We start from the raw sequence: 21479 nt of genomic DNA, 5'->3' as shown, positions 1-21479 counted from the left end.
GGGGCGCCCCGGGGCGGGACGGCGGCAGCGGCGGCGTCTCTGATTGGCTCAAAGTTCCCGGCGCGGTGGAGAGTGTGTGTGAGAAAAAGGCGAATTCCCTTTTCCTCAACTGCAGCCCCCCGAGAAGCGGCGGTGTTCCACGTCCCGCCTCCGGAAGCCGGCCAATGGGTGCGCCCCCAGCTCAGTCAGTGACGGTGATGACGCGGAAGTTGTTTCCAGTTCCTCTATCCAGCAGCTGTCCAGAGGCCACAAAAGTCTGGGTTCTGCGGGGGCGACAGCGCTTGGTCCTGGGTCCGGGACAAGGTAGGGTGCCTGGGACCCCCGCCCCTCCCTGGTTTCTGCTCCCTCTCCTCACCTCAGTGGTCTGATCTGTGAAATGGAGCAAAGGCTCCTAGATCCTTTGGGGACCGCCCCTCCCCTCCTTTCTGCTCCCCTTGCCTTTCTCCCTTCTCCCCTCTTTTTTTGCCCCCTCATTTCCCCATACTCTCGCTTTTTTCCTCTCCCATTTCTTCTTCCTCCTCTTTCCCCTTCCGCTCCTCAAATCCCTCTCTGACACGGATGATCTGAGGCTCCCACATTCCCTCCTCCCTTGTTATTAGTCTTCATATTCCTTTCACATTCGTCTCCCCTGACCCCTCTTCCCCTGAAAAGGTGCTTCAGCCTCACCTCCTTAGCCCTCTCCATCCTGCCCCCACTCCTGATCTTCCTTCCAAGTGTCACTGTCCACACCTCCCCAGAGACCAGCCATTACCCAGGATTGCTCTGGGGAGTTAAGGGGGAGAGACAATCTAGGCTTTATTTTCCCCCCGGCATTCCTGTCACCCCAGAGTGCAGTGAGGTATACAGCAGGCATTTCATCAGTGCAGGTTTAATTGATCCGAGCCCTGGAAACAGACAAGCCTCCCCCTGGCTTTGTGTGAGCAGGGAGGGCTGAGGGCTTCTCCAAAGCAGAGGGAGGATTGGGAGCTGGGAGGGGCAAAAGGCCAACCCCGTTCATGGCTCCTTGTTCCTTTGTAGTTCTGCCTCAGGGACCCCCCAGGCCTGGTGCAGGGGAGAGGAGGGCCTTCCTGGCTCCCATGTTTCTCAACATTAGGCCCCCCCAGGTGAGTAGGACCGTTGTGCCATTGTTTCCTTTCATTGCTCTGTCTCAGTTTCCCTAAATGGTCCTGCCTCAGTTTCTTGAATTGTTGTGCCTCAATCCATCCCCCCGCCTTTCCTGTTCATTAGGACTGAGATAATTAGGGCTTGGAGATCTGGCCTCTCTGGCACTCTGAGAGACAAAGCTCCAGATGTCCTGTGTCAGACGCCTGACATCCTCTCTCTCTGAGTTCCAGACCTCCTGTCTCTAATTAACTACCCCCTTCACTCCGGGTTTGTCAGAATTTATGGTCGGAGCCCCAGCCTGAGAAACTGGAATAGATGCTCCCTGCCTGGAAACCCCCCCGTTTCCCAATGCTGGGACTCCCCCCTTGCCTTCCTCTCCCCATCTTGGAGCCGTTCATAATTCATTGGAATGTCACATGCACTGCTGATGCTGAATGCTTTGAGACATGAGCCCTGGGACCAAAATGGGTCCTTTGGTCCCAGAAAATCTCTCCCTCTCAGAAATGCAACTAAAATGTAAAACACTCTCTGATCTCTGTCTTGCCTCAGTTTCTCACTATCCCCTTCCTGCCAGGTGTCCCAGGTCCTGGAGGGCAGACAGGCCCCTTCTCCAAAGCTCTCCCACCTCAGAGCACCTGAGACCTTTCAGTCACCAGGTCCCAGTGGTCTGAGCCCTTCCTGTGTGCCAGGATCTCAGACAAAATCTTCCATTTGCAGTCATGGCTTTGCTTCTGCCCTTCTGACTTTTAGCATATGTTACTGTATCACTCCTCCATGCTTCTTGTGGACCACGCAGACGGGCCTGCACATGACCCACATGACCCCCCCCTCCTCTGCCTTGGTTTCCCCTCCCTGGCTGGAATGCTTTTCTCCCCTCCCCTTCCCCTCTGGGAGTCTCTGACTTATTGTTCCAGGTTCAGCTCAAGCCCTGCCTTTCCCAGCTCCCCTCCTGCCCCTCAGCTGCTCAGGGCCTCCCATCCCCAGTCTGGGCCTTGTTGTCTCCCCCACTGCACTGGGAGCTCCCTGAGTCAGGGACTGTTTTTGCCCTTTTTTGTATCCCCAGGAATTAGCCCCGAGCTTGGCCCAGGGAGACCTTTCTGACTGCTTATTGACTTGAAAAAGAGGCTCTGGCCCAGCCTGAGGCTCCTAAAGGCTTTGCTTTCAGAATGTGCAGTGATCAGCTGGGCCAGACTTAGTTCTTCTCGGCCATGTGCTGATCCAAGGCAGTTCCAATGGACTTGGGCTGGAAAATGTCCTTCCTATCCAGAGAAAAAGCTCTGAAGCCTCAATGAGGAGCAAAACAAAGGAATGTTTTCTTTCTTTTTTTTTTTTTTTTTTTTTTTTTTTTAGTTTTCCCATTTTTACTGATTTTTCTCCCCCATAACACTCATTGATTGTATATGTTTCATCTATATATTGGGATTGTTTGTTGTCTTCAGAAGGAGAGAAGAAGAAACAAATTGGCCCTCAAAGTTTTATAAAAATGAATTTTGAAATCATCTATACATGAACCTGGAAAGATAATATATCATAAAAATTAAGAAATAACTAAACAATAGAAAAAAATTTCCTTTTAATATGTTCTGTGAAACTAGAATGGAGCAAGAATCAGTCCTGCCTCTCCCTTCCCCCTCCTTGACCGGGCACAAATGTATTTGTTTCAGGGATCGGTGACGTTCCAGGATGTGGCTGTGGACTTCACCCGGGAGGAGTGGCGTCTCCTGGACCCCTCCCAGAAGCAGCTTTACTGGGAGGTGATGCTGGAGAACTACAGGAACCTGGTCTGCCTGGGTAAGAAGGACTCCAGGGGCCCAGGATGTGCTCATGAAGGGCTTCTCAAGAAACCCCAGCCCTTGCTCATTTCAGAGGGGCCAAAGCCAGGATGCCCATGTTCTCCCTGGTCCTGGATGAAGGATTCTTGCTTTGTGTGTCTGGAAATTAATTTCTCCCTGGGGTGATCCCCACCCCAGCCCCAGCTCTGTTCCTTCTTGCCAGAGAGACTTGTTAAAGTCCCAGGGCAAGGACTAGAGTCAGGAAAGTCCCCAGATACCTCAGACTGGAATGGACAAATGAGTTCTTTGTCTTTCTGAACCCAATTCCCTGATTTGTTCCATCAAGAAACAAACCAGTTCCCCCCTTCAGATGTCTCTGGATGCTCCTCCACAGCCTCCCTGGGCTTTCAAGCTTGCCCCTAGGGGTCTGTGGAGATTGGGCTGGGAGGTGACCCTTCCTTTCCATCACTTTCTCATGACTAGGTCTTGTGGAGTCCGATGGGGACATGATCTCCCAGCTGGAGTCAGGGAGAGCACATGGGATTCCACTGGACAGTGTCTCAAGAGCTTGCTGCTTAGGTGAGTGAGTGAGCCAGAGTATGTGACACTGTCTGAGAACCCCTGAAAATGAGCACCTCGTGATCCTGGCTGTGACCTTCTCCCTCTCATAGATCTTGGAGGTAATTTTCCTCCTCTCTAGTTTGTTTGGATGATGTTGCCTTTTTATACAAGAGTCACTTGGTAGGGACAGGTGGAAATGATTCAGTTCTGTTAGTGCTTCCTGAATGAGCAGTACTCCATTCTGTGGGTGGAACTTTGAATTGTTTGTACCTTTTTGGAAAGCCAAGAGTGTAAGACTGACACAGAGCTTTCTCTTGGACCCAATGGTCACACTCTCAGGACTCCCCTAGGTGTGGTTTTCAGATGAGAATTTTTGTAAAAGATTATTTTAAGCTATTTTGTTCCTGTTGGTATATGGGAACAAGCAGTTGTTCCTGCTATCATTAATTTGACATTTTCTGCATCAGTTTTTGCATGTTCACCTAATATAATATTGTTGGTTTATATGAAAGAATAGGCCTGGTGAATTAAAAAAAATTGTGGAAATCATCAGGATTGATTTCAATTCAAAAGGAAGAATGTTTAAAAGGCTTATAACAGATGGGACATTGGGTATAGTGAAGAGTACAGGAAAGCTTATTCAACCAATGAAAAAGCATTTCTGCTTTTCCTTTCTTTCAGATGGGGCCTCTAGGCCTCAAACGAAGGAGTCAACCCCAAAATTAAGTGTTTCTATGAAAGCCTTATCCCAAATGATATCCTTATGGGATGACCCTGGCACCTCTGAGATGGGAAAAGCCTCGCAGTATTATGGCACGTTCAAGAAAGAGCAAAACAATGAGGGGGAACATTCCAGACAAGGGAAAGAAATCCAAAAAGAAGCTGCTGCTGAAGTCAGAGCCTCTGAATCCTATAAATACAGCCAAAGCTCCAGCCCAAAGCCAGTCCTCGTCCCACAACAGGGACTATCTGTAGTAATGGATCTCCTTAACAGTGAGAGTCAGAGAAGAAGATTCACCATAGAGTCGGACCAAAGACAGCGTACTCAAATCTGTTCACAGAAGAACTATTCTGAGGGGAAGAAATGTCAGAAAGCTTTCCATTCTGATTTGGACCCCATTAAAACACCTGGAATTCATGCTGAAGAGCAATTTAATGAAAATGGGAATTTTTTTTTCCTGAATAATGAACTTACTCCACAGCAGAGAACTCATATGGGAAAAAAATGCTCGGAACTGACTCCATGTGAGAAGACATCCTGTCAGAAGGCAGATCTGACACAACATTCCAGTATTCAGATTGAAAACAAATCTTATAAATGCAGTGACTGTGGAAAGATCTTACGGAAGCAAGTAAATCTTACACAGCACTACACAAATCACACTGGAGAGAAACCTTTCAAATGCAGTGACTGTGGAAAGGCCTTCCAGCAGAAGACAGTTCTTGTACAGCATTGTAGGATTCACACTGGAGAGAAGCCTTTTAAATGCAATGATTGTGGGAAAGCTTTTTCTTGGAGCACTACGCTGATTCGTCATCAGAGAATTCACACTGGAGAGAGACCCTATGAGTGTAGTGAGTGTGGGAAGACATTCCGATCAAGCTCCAACCTGATTCAGCACAAGAGAACTCATTCAAGACTAAAACATCATCAGTGCAGCTTATGTGGAAAGGCATTCTCTCAGAAGTCTGCCCTTACTCATCATGGTAGTGTTCATACTGGAGAGAAACCTTTCAAGTGTAGTGACTGTGGAAAGGCCTTCTGGCAGAAGAAGGTTCTCGTTAGGCATTGTAGGATTCACACTGGAGAAAAATTTTTTAAATGCAGTGATTGTGGAAAGGCCTTCGACCGGAAGACAACTCTCATACAGCATTGTAGGATTCACACTGGAGAAAAACCTTTCAAATGCAGTGACTGTGGAAAGGCCTTTCACCAGAAGACGGCTCTCGTACAGCATTGTCGGAGTCACACTGGAGAAAAACCTTTTAAATGCAACTACTGTGGGAAAGCCTTTACTTGGAGCACAGCGCTAATTCAACACCAGAGAACTCATACTGGAGAGAGACCCTATGAGTGTAGTGAGTGTGGGAAGACATTTCAAACAAGCTCCAACCTTTCTCGGCATCGGAGAACTCATACAAAACTAAAACCTCATTAGTGCAGTGTGTGGGAGGAGGCATCCACTGAGAAGTCTAGTCTAAACAATGAAAGTAGTATTCAAACTGGAGAGAAACTATATGGATGTACTGAATGTGGGAAGATTTTCACCAGAAGTCAGATCTTAACACAACACTCAGCATTCTCACTGGAGAGAAACCTTTCAAATGCAGTGATGGTGGGAAAGCCTTTTTATGGAGCTAACTCGACAGCAGAGAATTGACATTGGAAAGAAACCCTCAGAACACATCAAATGTGGGAAAACATATACCCAGAATCCAGGTCTTCCCTGACATCAGAGAATACATGCCAGAGAGAAATCCTAGGAGTATAATTAATGGAGGAAAGCAGTCCTTCTGATCAAAGCATATCCTCAGTACTATAGAATTCATAATGGAGAAAATCCTCACTAATTTAATCATTGAAGCAAAACATACCAATGGGCTGATCCAGATTAAAATATACTTTGAGAATATGTAAGAAAATAAATTCACAAAAAACACAAAAGATATTAGTCTACTGGATGTCTATGTCAATATAGTTGATGACACCATGGTCCTTAGGATGTTGATATTTTATTTCCTCATTTTCCTTGCTAAGGTCATCTTGTTTCAGTTCATCTTTGCGCAGAAGGAAGGGACTCTTGTTAGCTGGGCCCCCATGTTACTATTATTTTTTTTTAATTTTTTAAATTAATTTTTGTAATTATAACTTTTTTTGACAGTACATATGCATAGGTAATTTTTTTTTTTTTTTTACAACATTATCCCTTGTACTCCCTTCTGTTCCGAAATTTTCCCCTCCTTCCCTCCACCCCTTCCCCTAGATGGCAGGCATTCTTATACATATTAAATATCTTATAGTATATCCTAGGTACAATATATATGTGCAGAACTGAATTTTGTTGTTGTTGCAAAGGAAGAATTGTATTTGGAAAGTAAAAATAATCTGGGAAGAAAAACAAAAAAGAAAAAACAAATGCTCACAGTTTACACTAATTTCCCAGTGTTCCTTCTTTGGGTGTAGCTGATTCTGTCCATCATTGATCAATTGGAATTGGATTAGCTCTTCTCTATGTTGAAGATATCCACTTCCATCACAATACATCCTTATACAGTATCATTGTTGAAGTGTATAATGATCTCTTAGTTCTGCTCGTTTCACTCAGCATCAATTGATGTAAGTTTCTCAAAGCCTCTCTATATTCCTCCTGTTGGTCATTTCATACAGAACAATAATATTCCATAACATTCATAAACCATAATTTATCCAACCATTCTCCAATTGATGGACATCTTTTCATTTTCCAGTTTCTAGCCACTACAAAAAGGGCTGCCACAAACATTTTGGCACATACAGGTCCCTTTCCCTTTTTTAGTATTTCCTTGGGATGTAAGCCCAGTAGTAGCACTGCTGGGTAAAAGGGTATGCACATTTTGATAACTTTTTGGGCATAATTCCAGATTGCTCTCCAGAATGGTTAGATTCTTTCACAACTCCACCAACGATGCATCAGTGTCCCAGTTTTCCCACACCCCCTCCAACATTCATCATTATCTTTTCCTGTCATCTTAGCCAATCTGACAGGTGTGTAATGATATCTTAGAGTTGTCTTAATTTGCATTTCTCTGATCAATACTGATTTGGAACACTCTTTCATATAAGTAGAAATAGTTTTAATTTCATCATCTGAAAATTGCCTGTTCATATCCTTTGACCATTTATCAATTGGAGAATGGCTTGATTTCTTATAAATTAAAGTCAATTCTCTGTATATTTTGGAGATGAGGCATTTATCAGAACCTTTAACTGTAAAAATGTTTTCCCAATTTGTTACTTCCCTTCTAATCTTGTTTGCATTAGTTTTGCTTGTGCAGAAACTTTTTAATTTGGTATAGTCAAAATTTTCTGTTTTCTGATTAATAATGGTCTCTAGTTCTCCTTTGGACACAAATCCCTTCCTCCTCCACAAGTCTGAGAGGTAAATTATCCTATGTTCCTCTAATTTATTTATGATTTCGTTCTTTATGCCCAAATCTTGGACCCATTTTGATCATCTCTTAGTATGTGTTGTTAAATGTGGGTCCATGCCTAGTTTCTGCCATACTAATTTCCAGTTTTCCCAGCAGTTCTTGTCAAATAATAAATTCTTATCCCAAAAGTTGGGATCTTTGGGTTTGTCAAACATTAGATTGCTATTTTTATTCACTATCTTGCCCTGTGAACCTAACCTATTCCACTGATCAACTAGTCTATTTCTTAGCCAATACCAAATGGTTTTGGTGACTGCTGCTTTATAATATAGTTCTAGATCAGGTACAGCTTAGACCACCTTCATTTAATTTTTTTTTTCATTACTTCCCTTGAAATTCTCGACCTTTTGTTGTTCCATATGAATTCTGTTGTTATTTTTTCTAGGTCACTAAAATAGTTTCTTGGGAGTCTGATTGGTATAGCACTAAATAAATAGATTAGTTTAGGGAGTATTGTCATCTTAATTATATTTGCTCAGCCTATCCTAGAGCACTCAATGTCTTTCCAATTATTTAAATTTGACTTTATTTTTGTGGCAAGTGTTTTGTAATTTTGCTCATATAGTTCCTGACTTTCCTCTGGTAGATATATTTCCAAATATTTTATACTATCTACAGTCATTTTGAATGGAATTTCTCTTTGTATCTCTTGCTCTTGGATTGTGTTGGTAATGTATAAAAATGCTGAGGATTTATGTGGATTTATTTTGTATCCTGCAACTTTGCTAAACTTCTGAATTATTTCTAATAGCTTTTTAGCAGAGTTTTTGGGGTTCTCTAAGTATACCATCATGTCATCTGCAAAGAGTGATAGTTTGATTTCCTTATTTCCTACTTTAATTCCTTGAATCTCTTTCTCAGCTCTTATTGCCGAGGCTAGCATTTCTAGTACTATATTGAATAGTAATGGTGATAGTGGGCAACCTTGTTTCACTCCTGATCTTACAGGGAAAGGTTCTAGTTTATCACCATTACATTTGATGTTTACTGACGGTTTTATATATATGCTCATTATTTTAAGGAATAGTCCATTTATTCCTATACTCAAGCTTTTTTAGTAGGAATGGATGTTGGATTTTATCAAATGCTTTTTCTGCATCTATTGAGATGATCATATGGTTTTTATTAATTTGATTATTAATATGGTCAATTATACTAATAGTTTTCCTAATATTAAACCAGCCCTGCATTCCTGGTATAAATCCTACTTGATCATAGTGTATTATCCTGGAGATGATTTTCTGAAGTCTTTTTCTAATATCTTATTTAAGATTTTAGCATCAATATTCATTAAGGAGATTGGTCTATAATTTTCTTTCTCAGTTTTCAATCTACCTGGTTTAGGTATCAATACACATGTCTGTGTCATAAAAGGAATTTGGTAGGACTCCTTCAATCCCTATTTTTTCAAATAGTTTATATAGCATTGGAGTTAGTTGTTCTTTCAATGTTTGGTAGAATTCACATGTAAATCCATCTGGTCCTGGGGATTTTTTCTTAGGAAGTTGGTTAATAGCTTGTTCTATTTCTTTTTCTGAGATGGGACTATTTAGACTACTTACTTCTTCCTCTGTTAATCTGGGCAAGCTATATTTTTGAAGGTATTCTTCTATTTCATTTAAGTTATCGAATTTATTGGCATCAAGTTGAACAAAGTAGCTCCTAACTATTGTTCTAATTTCCTCTTCATTAGTGGTGAGTTCTCCCTTTTCATTTTCAAGACTAACAATTTGCTTTTTCTCTTTTTTTAAATCAGGTTTACTAAGGGTTTGTTTATTTTGTTGGTTTTTTTCATAGAACCAACTCTTAGTTTTATTAATTCAATAGTTTTTTTATTTTCGATTTTATTAATCTCACCTTTTATTTTTTGAATTTCAAGTTTCGTGTTTGGGGGTTTTTAATTTGTTCCTTTTCTAGAAATTTTAGTTGTAAGCCCAATTCGTTGACCCTTTCTTTCTCTATTTTATGCAAGTAGGCCTCTAGAGATATAAAACTTCCCCTTAATACTGCTTTGGCTGTATCCCACACATTTTGGTATGGTGAAGTTATTAATTATGTCTATGATTTGCTGTTTTACCCAATCATTCTTTAGTATAAGATTATTTAGTTTCCAATTATTTTTTGGTCTATTTTCCCCTGGCTTTTTATTAAATGTAATTTTAATTGCATTGTGGTCTGAAAAGGATGTGTTTACTATTTCTGCCTTACTGCATTTGATTTTGAGGTTTTTATGTCCTAGTATATGATCAATTTTTGTATAGGTTCCATGAACTGCTGAGAAGAAAGTATACTCCTTTCTGTCTCCATTTAGCTTTCGCCAAAGATCTATCACATCAAACTTTTCTAGTATTCTATTTACATCTTTGACTTCTTTCTTATTTATTTTGTGGTTTGATTTATCTAATTCTGAGAGTGCAAGGTTGAGATCTCCCACTATTATAGTTTTGCTGTCTATTTCTTCTTGCAGTTCTCTTAATTTCTCTTTTAAGAATTTAGATGCTCAACTGATGCTGAGTGAAATGAGCAGAACCAGAAGATCACTGTACACTTCAACAACAATACTGTATGAGGATGTATTCTGATGGAAGTGGAAATCTTCAACATAAAGAAGAGCCAACTCACTTCCAGTTGATCAATGATGGTCAGAGGTAGCTACACCCAGAGAAGAAACACTGGGAAGTGAATGTAAATTGTTAGCACTAATATCTGTCTGCCCAGGTTACATGTAGCTTCGGAATCTAATGCTTATTGTGCAACAAGAAAATGGTATTTACACACATGTATTGTATCTAGGTTATATTGTAACACATGTAAAATGTATGGGATTGCCTGTCATCGGGGGGAGGGAGTAGAGGGAGGGAGGCATAATTTGGAAAAAATGAATACAAGGGATAATATTATAAAAAAATATATAATAAAAAAAAAGAATTTAGATGCTGCACCACTTGGTGCGTATATGTTTAATATTGACACTGCTTCATTATTGATGCTTCCCTTTAGCAGGATATAATACCCTTCTTTATCTCTTTTCATTAGATCAATTTTTATTTTTGCTTGATCTGAGATGAGGATGGCTACCCCTGCTTTTTTGGCTTCACCTGAAGCATAGTAGATTCTGCTCCACCCTTTTACTTTTAGTTTGAATGTATCATCCTGTTTCAGGTGTGTTTCCTGTAAACAACATATAGTAGGATTCTGACTTTTAATCCATTCTGCTAACTGCTTCCTCTTTATGAGGCAGTTTGCCCCATTCACATTATGGTTAGAATGACTAATTCTATATTGCTTGCCATCCTATTAACCCCTGCTTATGCTTTTCCCCTTTCCTTCCCTCTTACCCCTCTACCCAGTATTAAACTTGTGAACACCACTTGCTTTTCACAGCCCTCCCTTTTTAGTATCCCTCCCCCACTTTAAAGTTCCTCCTCTTATTTTACCCCTTTTCCTAACAATTTCTGTATTCCCTTCCCCTTAGCTTACTCCTTCCCTCTCACTTTTTAATGAAGTGGAAGAAGTTTAGAAGTTTTACCATAAATCGAATATGTCTATTGATACACACTATGTTCATCTCCCTCCTTTCTTTCTCTCAGATATAAGAGGTTACCTTTGCCTCTTCATGAGATGTAGTACCACCACTTTACCCTTTTTTATGATATAATTTCCTTTCTACCTCTAATTTCTAGGACAAATTATTCATGTGTTCTTTACCAATCTTTATGGCAGAAATATAGTTCTCAAGATTTCTTTTTATCTTTTTAGAAATCTCTTGAGTTCTATATTTGAAGATCAAACATTTCGTGTAGGTCTGTTTTTTTCATCAAGAATAGATGGAATTCATTTATTTCATTAAATGTCCATCTTCTTCCCTGGAAAAAGATGCTCATTTTTGCTGTGCCCCATGTTATTATTATAAAGTCATGGACTTAGATGTTGAAGGGAGTCCAGCCCCCCTCATTTTGCAGATGAGGAAACCAGGCCCAGAAAAGTTAAATGAGGCTTTTCAGGCTCATACAAGGATGGCTTTTAAACTAGAGTTGAGGTTTATGCAGAGCATTGAAAGTCAAATATTTGATCCTAGAAGAAATAGGGAGCATTAGAATTTCAAGTAGAGGAGCAGTGGGGTGGGACAGTTATATCTGTTCTAAGGGAAAATCACTTCAGTGACTCATAGAGGATAAACTAAAGTGGGCAGAGATTTGGAGCTAGAGAGTCAAATAGAAGGAGACTACAAATTTCAGGTCAGTGAGCAGAAGGCTCTATGAAAAGGTAGCAGAATGGAAGGGGACCTGTGAGCAAATCCATGGAGGCAGAAAAAGAGATTTAGTCACTGAGTGGGTAGAGTTGAGATTGACACTATTAATGGGCAGCAGATTACTAGCATCCTTCCTCTTCCTGTGATAGTATCTGGAGTTATCATATAGGCAGGTCATTTCTCCAGTGTTCTCATTACACCAACAGCTGTTCAATCAACAGACCACAGTGAATTGGGCCCTTCCTGTATACCAGGCATGGGGCAAAGTACTTGAGAGACCCAGAAAGGCCAAAGCACAGGCTCCTTTCAAGGGCATGACTAGGTACACACTGGATCCCCAGGGAGCAGGTGTGAAGCAACACAGGAGGATTCCTGGCTGGCTTGGAGGCTCAGCTTCAATGCCCCTTCTTCTGTAAGGAGATTTTCCTGGTGCCCTTTAATGCTAGTGCTTCCTCTACTCCCCCTCACACTCCCCATGCTTTCTTTGTTTCATTTGTATGTTCGTAGGTTGTATCCTGATGTATCCACCTTGTGTAGATCCCCTAAGCCTCGTCAGGGCAGCATCTGGGTTTTACCATTTTTATATCCTCAGTGTTGAACACAGTGCCTGGCATTCTTCTGAATTTGAATCCAGATCTTCTGCATAACATTGAAGTAATCTATGGGTGGATTCTTACTCTTTCAAGATTGTGCAATGAACAGCTAGGAAAGACTTCTTCTCAGCAGTTCAATGATCCAAGGCAAATCCCTATACAGTTTGGATAGAAAACACCTTCTGCATCCAGAGAGAGAAAAGGACCTTTGTTATTGGTATGCTTTTAAAATATCATTATTATTGAGTTATCATTGAGAAGATTGCAGATGATATTTACTTTGCTAGGAAAAATGAATTTATCCATTTTGATGATAGTATTTAATATCTTTTCAAAATACAGGATTTTTTTTAATGTTAAAGAAAGTTTAGAAATTGAAGAGATTCACACTGGAAAAACTAGCTGTACATACACCTAGAATGGAAGCAATCAACTACATTAAAGAGAAGGTTATGTTAAAAAAAAAAAGGAAGTTCCCCTTCAATTTGTTCAACTCTATTCAAGCTTGATTTCCTATGAATGGTAATTTGGAAACGCGGGTGAACAATGAATAACATCTGACTAGTGTGGAATTTTGTTGTGGGCTCCCTAACTCCCTATCCAAAATGATTACCACTAACCTCTCCCTATCATCACCTCCAACACATAACTCCAGTTTCCAACCTCCACAATTTTCTCCAACTCAGATTATCCTTGCCCATTGTCCTTCAGGACTATGGATGCCACTCGCCACTTGCCCTCCTCCAGCTCTGCCTCCAGGTTGGCAATCCTCTGTGCCACCTCCCATCTTCACACTTGGCATGCCTCATGTGGAACTATTGGGAAATGCAGCTTGAATGAGATCATACAATGTTTCAATAGTCTTGTCAATACTCTTTTAAGACGTAAAAAATTATATTTTCTTTATTGCACTTATTTTAATCACCTTTGAAGTCTAATTTAAATGGCAAAGTAGTTTTACTCTATGGTACCCTATATAATGCTACCCATCTTCAATACAGAAAGAATTCTGGTGGGCCTTCTACAATACAGCTTCATGTGAAGCCAATCATAATCTAGCTTTATATACTTGATGAATTTAAAGTTGTTGATGCACTGGATTCCTCTCTACTAGTGAACAAGTGAACTAGTCATATTTATTCTATAGTTCTCTGTACAGAGGACATTTCCTTTTAAAAACCTGTGCCTCCTTTTACTAAAAAAAACCCTGAATTTTAAATAATCCAGTATTAAAGTCAGAAAGCCATTTCCCCTCTGAGCAATGCTCTCTAGTGATACATTTGCTGTTGTTAGATTTTGTTGTTTTAACTGGTATTATCAGTCCTTACATTTTTAAGTTGTCAAGTAAGGATGGGTTTGGGTCAAGGAGAGACATGGGAATAAAACTGGAACTTGGAAAGTATAGTATGTTTACACCTATTAACAAATTCCTGTCTGTAAAGAAATATTTTTAAAAGGGGGATTGCAACATTGTAGTGTGAATTTCATCTTGGTTACAAATGAGATTCCCTAACTTAGTTACTTACCGAAATAAAATTATTTCTGGGGGGAAAAATGAAGTTTGTTCCATGCATTTAAATTCCTGATTCTGTGAATATTATTGTAATGTTTTTAAATTTCCTTCTAATGGGTACATTTGGTAAATTGTTTTTAACCACACTATTCTTACTTCCATTTATCAATTCTTTCTCTGGAAATGGAAATTGTCTTCCTTCATATATTATCTACAATTGATCTGAGTATTTGTAGAACTTGGCACAACTTGTTTGTTCACAGTTATTCTTTGAACTGCATTACTATGTTAAGGATTATGCCTAAGTGAAGGAACAGGTCAATTCTCTGAGAGCCTCCACAGCTGTGAATCATAACATCTGAAGGACTTGCAAAGCAACCTTTACTGACACAGGCGTTGGGAACTGGAAATGAGATAAATTGGAGGCAGAGGGAAGAGGAGATTGGTCAGACAATGCAACGGCCTCTCAGTCTCCTTGAATCATCATCATTCACTCACATGAAGAGATCCATTCTAAGGTCTGAGTCAGACCTCCAGCAGCCTCTGGCAGGTATCTCCCATATCATAACACAACTATATGTACATACATAATATGTATATGTACATGTATATGTACACAAATCTTCAAAGTGAGCAAAAAAGAGTAAACCAAAAAACAACTCCATTAGAAAAGCTCCTTATACCATGAGATAAGTGAGAGTTCCCCAGTGTGCCAAGGATGGAGACAGAGACAGACAGACGGACACAGAGAGAAACAGACAGACAGAGATGCAGAGACAGAGACACATACACACAGAGACAGAAATTCTACAATATTTGGTCTAAAACAACACTTAGTTTGTGGGGAGGGGAAATAATTGTAGTCTCCATATGGATCTCTAATTATCAGAAATTAAAATATATAAGTAGTATATAATAGACAGAAGACCAAACTGATACTGTCACTAAAACTCAGTCATCTTTTAAAGGTAACAGTTCAATCTTCCCTCAATTTCTTCTCTGGACCCTTACTCTGCTTATACTCTTCCCCCCCCCCCACTTCTTTGATCTGCCATCTCTTTGATTTAACCTCCAGATTTTCAACCTACATTAATCCCTTCTTCTCTAGGCCCCTTGCTTACCTCAATTCCTTCTTATTAATTACTTTACCACCTGAAAATATCTGTAATACTATCCTAACAGGGGGATGGAGAAAGGCTGTAAATCAAAGATCATTCCCTAGACCCCCAGATACTGCATTCCACTTCTCTCCAGGGAGTCCTTTCAATGTCCCTTTTTGCCAATTCTAGGAGTTGAATACCTAGCCTTTTTACTGATAATAAACTTAAGAAATTCTAATTGAATAATAAAAGCTGAATATGGAAAGAACTCGCTAGATGGCAGTGTTTCTTCCAGTGTTTCAGATGGTCATTTTAAATTGGAAAAGATCTTGAATACTAATTCTGGAAATTCTGATGTAATTGGATCCCAAACTGATATCTGTAAATTATATTCAAATGAATATTGGGAACTACTTGGCTTCTGGGCTAAGTTGGATTTTAAATGTTAAATGTTAACCCTTTCCTGATTCATGAAAAACTAAAATTTGTTGAAAGAATTTTTGAGATTCATGCAATTTATTGGTTTAGGAAAATTTTATGGTTGCTGTTCTTTCAGAATCTGAGGTCCTAATCTCTTACCCATATAACCTCATGATAGTCTTAAGGCTGGAATCGTTGATAAAGAAGTCTCTAAATTTTAAATGTTATTGGAGGTTTCAGGATAGACTTAGCATCTTTCCTAGTATAGCCTCCCTGATTTTTTTTTTTGTTTGTTTGTTTTTTGTAGAACTTTCTCCTGGTGTCTAAATCATCTCGAAAATCTAAGGACAAAATCCTTATGCAAACTTAGAGCTACAATTACTTGCTCTCTGATGGTATTCTGATCCCTAAAATTGCTCACTTGAAATGTGAAATGGGACAGTGCCTTCAAAACTGCAAAGTAATTCTTTTTTTTGTTCTTTAAGGAATGCTTTGGTCAAGGTTTCTCTGTAGTGATTTTATGTATCAGACTTTTGCAAAGAAATATTTGTAGAAGAAATGTTCAGAATTTTACACTCAATTCTAGATTTAGAAAAGAATATTAGCTCCCTCCAGATTCTGAAAAGTGAAGATAAAAACAAATAAAAGAGATTAAGTACAATTTATTCTTTTAAATGCTTCAAGTTTATCTTTATAAAAAGACATGCTGAAAATCATCCCCAGGATAATACACCAAGATTTATACCAGGAATGCAAGGCTGGTTCAGGATTAGGATAACTATTAGCATAATTGACTATATCAATAACCAAATTAACAAAAACCATATGATCATCTCAATAGATGCAGGAAAAGCATTTGATACAATCCAACACCCATTCCTATTAAAAACTCTAGAGAACATAGGAATAAATGGCTTTTCCTCAAAATATTAGCAATTATTTAAAATCATCAGTAAGCATCATATGTAATGGGGATAAACTGGAACCATTCCCAATAAGATCAGGAGTGAAACAAGGTTGCCCACTATCACAATTACTATTTAATATTGCATTAGAAATGCTAGCGTTGGCAATAAGAGTTGAGAAAGAGATTAAGAGAATTAGAGTAGTAATTAGGAAATCAAATTATCGCTCTTTGCAGATGATATGATAGTATACTTAGAGAACCACAGAGTTTCTACTAAAAACTATTAGAAATAATCCACAACTTTAGCAAAGGATACAAAATAAACTCACATAAATTATCAGCATTCTTATATATCACTAACAAAATCCAACAGCAAGAGAGACAAAGAGAAATTCCATTTAAAGTTACTGCAGATAGTATAAAATATTTGGGAATCTATCTGCCAAGGGGAATTCAGGAAATAAATGAGCAAAACTACCAAACACTTTCCACAAAAATAAAGTCAGACCTAACCAATTGGAAAAATATTAAGTACTTTTGGATAGGTTGAGTGAATATAATAAAGATGGCAATACTACCTAAACTAATTTATTTATTTAGTGCTATACCAATCAGACTCCCAAAAAACTATTTAAAAGACCTAGAAAAAGTAACAACAAAATTCATCTGGAACAACAAAAGGTCGAGAATTTCAAGGGAAGTAATAAAAAAAAAAAAATCAAATGAAGGTAGTCTAGTTGTACCAGATCTAAAACTATATTATAAAGCAGCAGTCACCAAAACCATTTTGGTATTGGCTAAGAAATAGACTAGTTGATCAGTGGAATAGGTTAGGTTCACAGGACAAAATAGTCAATAACTTTAATAATCTAGTGTTTGACAAACCCAAAGACTTCAGCTTTTGGGATAAGAATTCATTGTTTGACAAAAACTGCTGGGAAAGTTGGAATGGCAGAAACGAGACATTGACCCACACTTAACATCATACACCAAGATAAGGTCAAAATGGGTTCATGATCTAGGCATAAAGAATTAGATTATAAATAAATTTGAAGAACATAGGATAGTTTACCTCTCAGATCTGTGGAAGAGGAAGGAATTTGTGACCAAAGAAAAAGCAGAGATCATTATTGATCACAAAATAGAAAACTTTAATAATATCAAATTAAAAAGATTTTGTACAAACAAGATTAGAAGGGAAGCAATAAACTGGGAAAACATTTTTATAAATTTACAAATGTTCTGATAAAACTCAAAGGTTCTGATAAAGGCCTAATTTCCAAAATATATAGGGAATTGATTTTAATTTATAAGAAATCAAGCCATTTTCCAATTGATAAATGGTCAAAGGATATGAACAGACAATTTTTGGATTAAGAAATAGAAACTATTTCCAGCCATATGAAAAGATGCTCTGAATCAGTATTAATCAGAGAAATGCAAATTAAGACAACTCTGAGATACCACTACACACCTATCAGATTGGCTAGGATGACAGGAAGAGATAATGCTGAATGTTGGAGGGGATGTGGGAAAACTGGGACACTGATGCATTGTTGGTGGAATTGTGAATGGATCCAACCATTCTGGAGAGCGATTTGGAACCATGCTCAAAAAAAGTTATCAAACCTTTTGATCCAGCATTGTTACTACTGGGCTTATATACCAAAGAGATATTAAAGAAGGGAAAGGGACCTGAATGTGCAAAAATGTTTGTGGCAGCCCTTTTTGTAGTGGCCAGAAGCTGGAAATTGACTGGATGCCCATCAATTGGAGAATGGCTGAATAAGTTATGGTATATGAATATTATGAAATATTATTGTTCTGTAAGAAATGATCAGCAGGATGATTTCAAAAAGGCCTGGAGAGACTTATAGGAACTGATGCTGAGTGAAATGAGCAGAATATGCTTCAACAACAATACTATGTGATGATCAATTCTGATGGACGTGGCTCTCTTCAATTATGAGATGAACCAAATCAGCTCCATTTGTTCAATAATGAAGAAAATCACCTATACCCAGTGAAATAACTATGGGAAATGAGTATGAACCACAACATAGCATTTCCACTCCCTCTGTTTTTGTCTGCTTGTATTTTTTATTTCCTTCTCAGGTTACTTTTACTTTATGTCTAAGTCTGATATTTCTTGTGCAGCATAATAACTGTATGGATATGTAAACATTTATTGTATTTAACATATACTTTAACATATTTAACATGTATCGGATTCCCTGCCATCTAGGAGAGGGGGATTGGGTGGGGGCAAGGAGGGGAAAAATTGGAACAGGAAGTTTTGTAAGGGTTAATGCTGAAAAATTTCCCATGCATATATCTTGTAAATATATATATATATATATATATATATATATATATATATATATATATATGACATTCTGGACCACAAGTACCAATTGAGAAGTCAAAAATGTTTGTAAGCTGCTAACTAGAGTTGAGGGAGATTTCAGAACTCCCTGTCCTGTGCCTCAATCTGGGCCACTTCAAAACTCCTAATTTTTTTTTTAATTGGAACATCTTAGTGGACTTTTTTTTTTTTCCTGAGGCAAATTAGGTTAAGTGACTTGTCCACTATCACACAGTTAGGAAGTGTTAAGTTTCTGAGATCATATTTGAAGTCCTGAGTTCAGGGCTGGTGCTCTGTCCAGTGTGCCACCTAGTTGCCCCTCATTTTAATGGATTTTTGAGGAGTTTGTCCCATAAATATCTTTAGTATTGTGGGACTGGGAACACAAAATGCAGTTTTTATTCCCTTTGGGGGTAAGGAAAGAAACAATTTGATCTTCTGGAAAATAACTGAGTTGTGAGTAATCAACCAGTAGGGTTTAGTAATGGTAGATCTATTAGGTTTTAATTATTAAAAACATGTGTAAATGTAGTTTCTAGCATAAATATAAATGTAGTTTCTAGCATAAGCATCTGGAGTTGTGCCATTCCTTCTTGTTCATGGAATGAAAAACTTTAAAAGTACTGGTTAATAGAATGAGTTGTGAGGTCCAACTGGGAAACCTTGGGAAATATATTTCCCACTTCTGTTAATGTTCAATTAAGTGCATTAGTAACACCAATTTAGCTGGAAAAATAACTGCTCTTGTAATTTTGATACTCAGTTGTTAGACAGTTATTTAAAAGCTGCTAAATTAGCTACAATGCTATTTCATTTTATTTGATTTATAATAATGGTTTCCAAAAAATTCTTCATTGTTTTACCTGATAAAGAGTTGGAGACTTGTTTGGACATGGCCGTGATTTCTTTAGTTCTGCTGGTGATATAGCATAAGGTCCCCTCACACCTAAACTTGAGAGCTGAAATATGCATAGGCTAAAAGGCTAGCTTCACATTTCACTAGAAGGAAAGCATTTATGAATCAAAGATTCACAAAGATTCTCCAAAAAGGAGAGGTCTGGGATCTCATAGTTTGCTGGTATTTGACTTGGAAGAAATAAAGATATAAAAGAGTGTTGGGCCCTGAAACCTTTGACCCAAACAGTGCCAAATAGTGCCAAGCCAAGAAGCTGGGAAACGGGCTTCCAGCCCAGGCACAGGCATTTCTGCTCCAAAAGACGCAGCTTCTTTCTCCCTTCCTTCAGGAATACTGGAAGCTCTGGCTCCAGGATGGTGGCCAGTGACCACCACCATGGGGATACAGATAGCACCACCAGAGGTGGAGCCTAAAGAGATATCTAGATTGATATTAGGACTTCATGATTATTCCCCTGTGTTGTCCATGCCATTTTGTTACCCCTTGGGGGGAGCCAAATTGTAGTTACCAACCCCCTTGCTCATCCTGTACTATGAGAAGCTAGGTCAGAGAATAGCTAACAACGTTCCCTTGGGAGATGGCCCTGAAATCAATCTTTGCCAACACATATCCTACGAAAAACCAATACTTACAGTGTGGGTAGAGGACACCCCATTAATGGGATACTGGACACCAGAGCTTCAGTAGCCCAGAAGAGAAGTGAGCTGTGCAAATATAGCCATATCTCCACACCAGATGTTCATAGGACTACTTAAGCCTGACTTGCAGTAGAGACTTCAAGGTGATATAGATCTGCTGAGAAAAACATGGGAGAGAAGAGGTATTGGACTGAACAACAAAGTGAAGGTCTACAGAGCCCTTGTGCTGACCTCAGGGTTGTAGCCAGGGAAACCTGGATTGTCGAGCACCACGCCCAGAAACAGAATCCCTTCCATTTGAAATGTCCTAGGAAGATTCTGAAGATGACCTGGAAGGATAAGAGACCAGACCTAAGATCCTTTTTCCAACTAAAATGCCAAGTTTAACCAACCCTACTCCACAGGGCACAGCTTCAGGGGTGGCCACTTTGTTTGAATACCAAATGTATGCTTGCCAAAAAGGTTATTTTATGGAGAAGTCCCAGAGGGCAGACACAAGGTCAGAAAGTGACACAAGGGCACTCTCAAGAACTTCAGAATTGATTGTGTGCCCTGGGAGACAGTGAGACAGGCCACCCAGCATGGTGTGCCCTCATCAGAGACAGTGTTATGCTCTATAAGGAAAACAGAAGTGAACTACCTCAGAAGAAACACGAGGTGCACAAGGTTAAAGGAACCCCCCAAATGTTCATTGGGACTTTGGATCTGACCTGTGGAAAAGCATTCTGAGCACTGGTGCTCCCGCAATCAGCCAACTGTAACTGGACTCCAACATAGTACTGTCCTTTTGGAGGACATTGACCAACCGAGCAGCCCTCATGAGATATGCTGTACTTTGACTCTATAAAATTTTTGTCCTTTTCAAGTATGAAGGATAATATCCAGTGTCTTCTGAATACCTTTTGAGTACTTTTAACAGTTATTTTTTTCTTTAGGACTATAAAGAAAGGTGTAACAGGGGAAAAAATTGGTCTAAACCCAAGTTGTGAAGCTGAAAAAGGTCACAAAGTTGCTGATAAGCTACAAGATGATCTGTACAGGAGACCTCTGGTCTGGAAAACACATGGTCATTTATGTCAATATTATATAAACTGTAGATCAATATCATGTAGAATTATATGTTAAGTTTGGTAAAGAAAAATTGCCA

At 39.1% G+C, this 21479-nt stretch overlaps 1 protein-coding gene across 2 annotated transcripts in view; it reads left to right on the top strand.

Moving 5' to 3' along the window:
* Positions 1 to 21479, top strand: part of LOC141556266 (uncharacterized) — a 111725-nt gene that overhangs the window by 506 nt on the left and 89740 nt on the right. The window contains exons 2-6 of one of the 2 annotated variants that reach the window (XM_074290265.1): positions 116 to 303; positions 1018 to 1103; positions 2769 to 2895; positions 3360 to 3455; positions 4119 to 6102. In XM_074290265.1, the coding sequence (XP_074146366.1) occupies positions 116 to 303; positions 1018 to 1103; positions 2769 to 2895; positions 3360 to 3455; positions 4119 to 5596 (1975 nt within the window). In that variant the 3' untranslated portion in view covers positions 5597 to 6102. Of the gene's footprint in view, positions 1 to 115; positions 304 to 1017; positions 1104 to 2768; positions 2896 to 3359; positions 3456 to 4118; positions 6103 to 21479 lie in introns of those variants that run through there. The other variant, XM_074290128.1, reaches the window with a different exon arrangement.

The sequence above is a fragment of the Sminthopsis crassicaudata genome, chromosome 1 (genome assembly GCF_048593235.1).
Source record: "Sminthopsis crassicaudata isolate SCR6 chromosome 1, ASM4859323v1, whole genome shotgun sequence".
In the NCBI taxonomy this organism is placed as follows: domain Eukaryota; kingdom Metazoa; phylum Chordata; class Mammalia; order Dasyuromorphia; family Dasyuridae; genus Sminthopsis; species Sminthopsis crassicaudata.
This window is presented reverse-complemented; position numbering and strand designations above follow the sequence as displayed.